This window comes from Trametes versicolor, assembly GCF_000271585.1.
Source record: "Trametes versicolor FP-101664 SS1 unplaced genomic scaffold TRAVEscaffold_11, whole genome shotgun sequence".
NCBI classification, from domain to species: Eukaryota; Fungi; Basidiomycota; class Agaricomycetes; order Polyporales; family Polyporaceae; genus Trametes; species Trametes versicolor.
The window spans coordinates 434,584-435,839 of record NW_007360331.1 but is presented as its reverse complement, the minus strand read 5'-3'; the positions used below and the strand labels follow the sequence as shown (position 1 = coordinate 435,839).

Here is a 1,256-nt window from a genome sequence, read left to right as displayed (position 1 = left end):
TCGCGCCCACCCGAGATCCAGCACGCGTCCGCGTCCGCGTCCTCGGCGTCCGAGTCCAAGTCCAGCGCGCCCCGCACTCTCGCAACCACCCCGCCCCATCGCCACCATCCGCACCGCCACAGCCCGCGCCCCCCAACGCCCGGTTCATGCTGTACCGCATGGACAAGAGCCAGGAACTCATGCAACGAGACGGCCCACAAGGGAAAATGCAGGTCGACTACTCGAAGGAGATCGGGGTATTCCCTTCATACATAGCTACATAAAATATAGTGCCCTCATTCCGTCAGCCCTACCGCCCTATCGGCCCAGCAACCTCTACCGCGTCCGCACCACCCTCGCCCGACCGCACAGGCCCCGCCATCTGCTCAAAGCGCGCCCACTCCGCCTTCGGCATTCCGTAGCTCTCCGACAGCGCGGGGAAACTGCGCTCCCGCACTGCAGCCATGTACCCTTGCACGCCGCGCGTGGCCTCTGCGCCGATGTCCGCAAAGCGCCGCACGAACTTCGCCTTGTGCCCTCCGTTCCAGGTTCCGACCATGTCGTCCCATACGAGCACCTGCCCATCGGTTCCCGCGCCTGCGCCGATGCCGATGGTCGCCGCGCGCGTGAGGCGCTGTGAGATGTATGTGCCGAGCGTGTGCGGGATCGCCTCGAGGACCATCGCGAACGCGCCCGCGTCTTCAAGCGCTAGCGCGGTCTGCAGCACGTCAAGCGCGCCCTCTGCGGTCCGCCCCTGCGCCCTGAATCCCGACAGCATGACGTGCCGCTGCGGGAGGAGGCCAATGTGCCCCATTACGGGAATGCCGACGCTCGTGAGCCGCCGCACGGTCTCGATGATCTCGAGCCCGCCCTCCATCTTCACCGCTTCGGCGCCGCCCTCGCGCACGAGACGGACGGCGTTCTGGATAGCCTCCTCAGAGCTCGCGAGATATGTCCCGAAGGGCATGTCGGCGACCAGTAGCGGGGTGTGCGAGGCACGCGCGACCGCGCGCACGTGGTGCAGCATTTCGTCGAGGGTGAGGCGCGTGGTGTCATCGTAGCCGAGACAGACCTGCGCAAGCGAGTCGCCGACAAGAGTGACGTCGACGCCTTGCGTTTCGCAAACGCGCCCGGTGGGGAAGTCGTAGGCGGTGAGGACAGTGATCGGGGTGCGCGCAGAGCGCAATGCGTGCAGGTGTTGGAGCGTTACTTTCTTGCGCGGAGGAGCTGAAGAAGTGGAGTAAGTAAGCACATCTTTCTCTTGTCCTAGTCCTCCT

General features: G+C 65.5%; 1 protein-coding gene across 1 annotated transcript; it reads right to left on the bottom strand.

Moving 5' to 3' along the window:
- Positions 1 to 289: 289 nt before the first annotated feature.
- Positions 290 to 1,201, bottom strand: TRAVEDRAFT_132993 (ketopantoate hydroxymethyltransferase; the record flags this gene model as incomplete). Its single annotated transcript, XM_008044744.1, has 1 exon — positions 290 to 1,201. A coding segment is annotated over one exon (912 nt), but the record flags the coding sequence as incomplete, so codon positions are not given.
- Between the last annotated feature and the right edge of the window lie 55 nt (positions 1,202 to 1,256).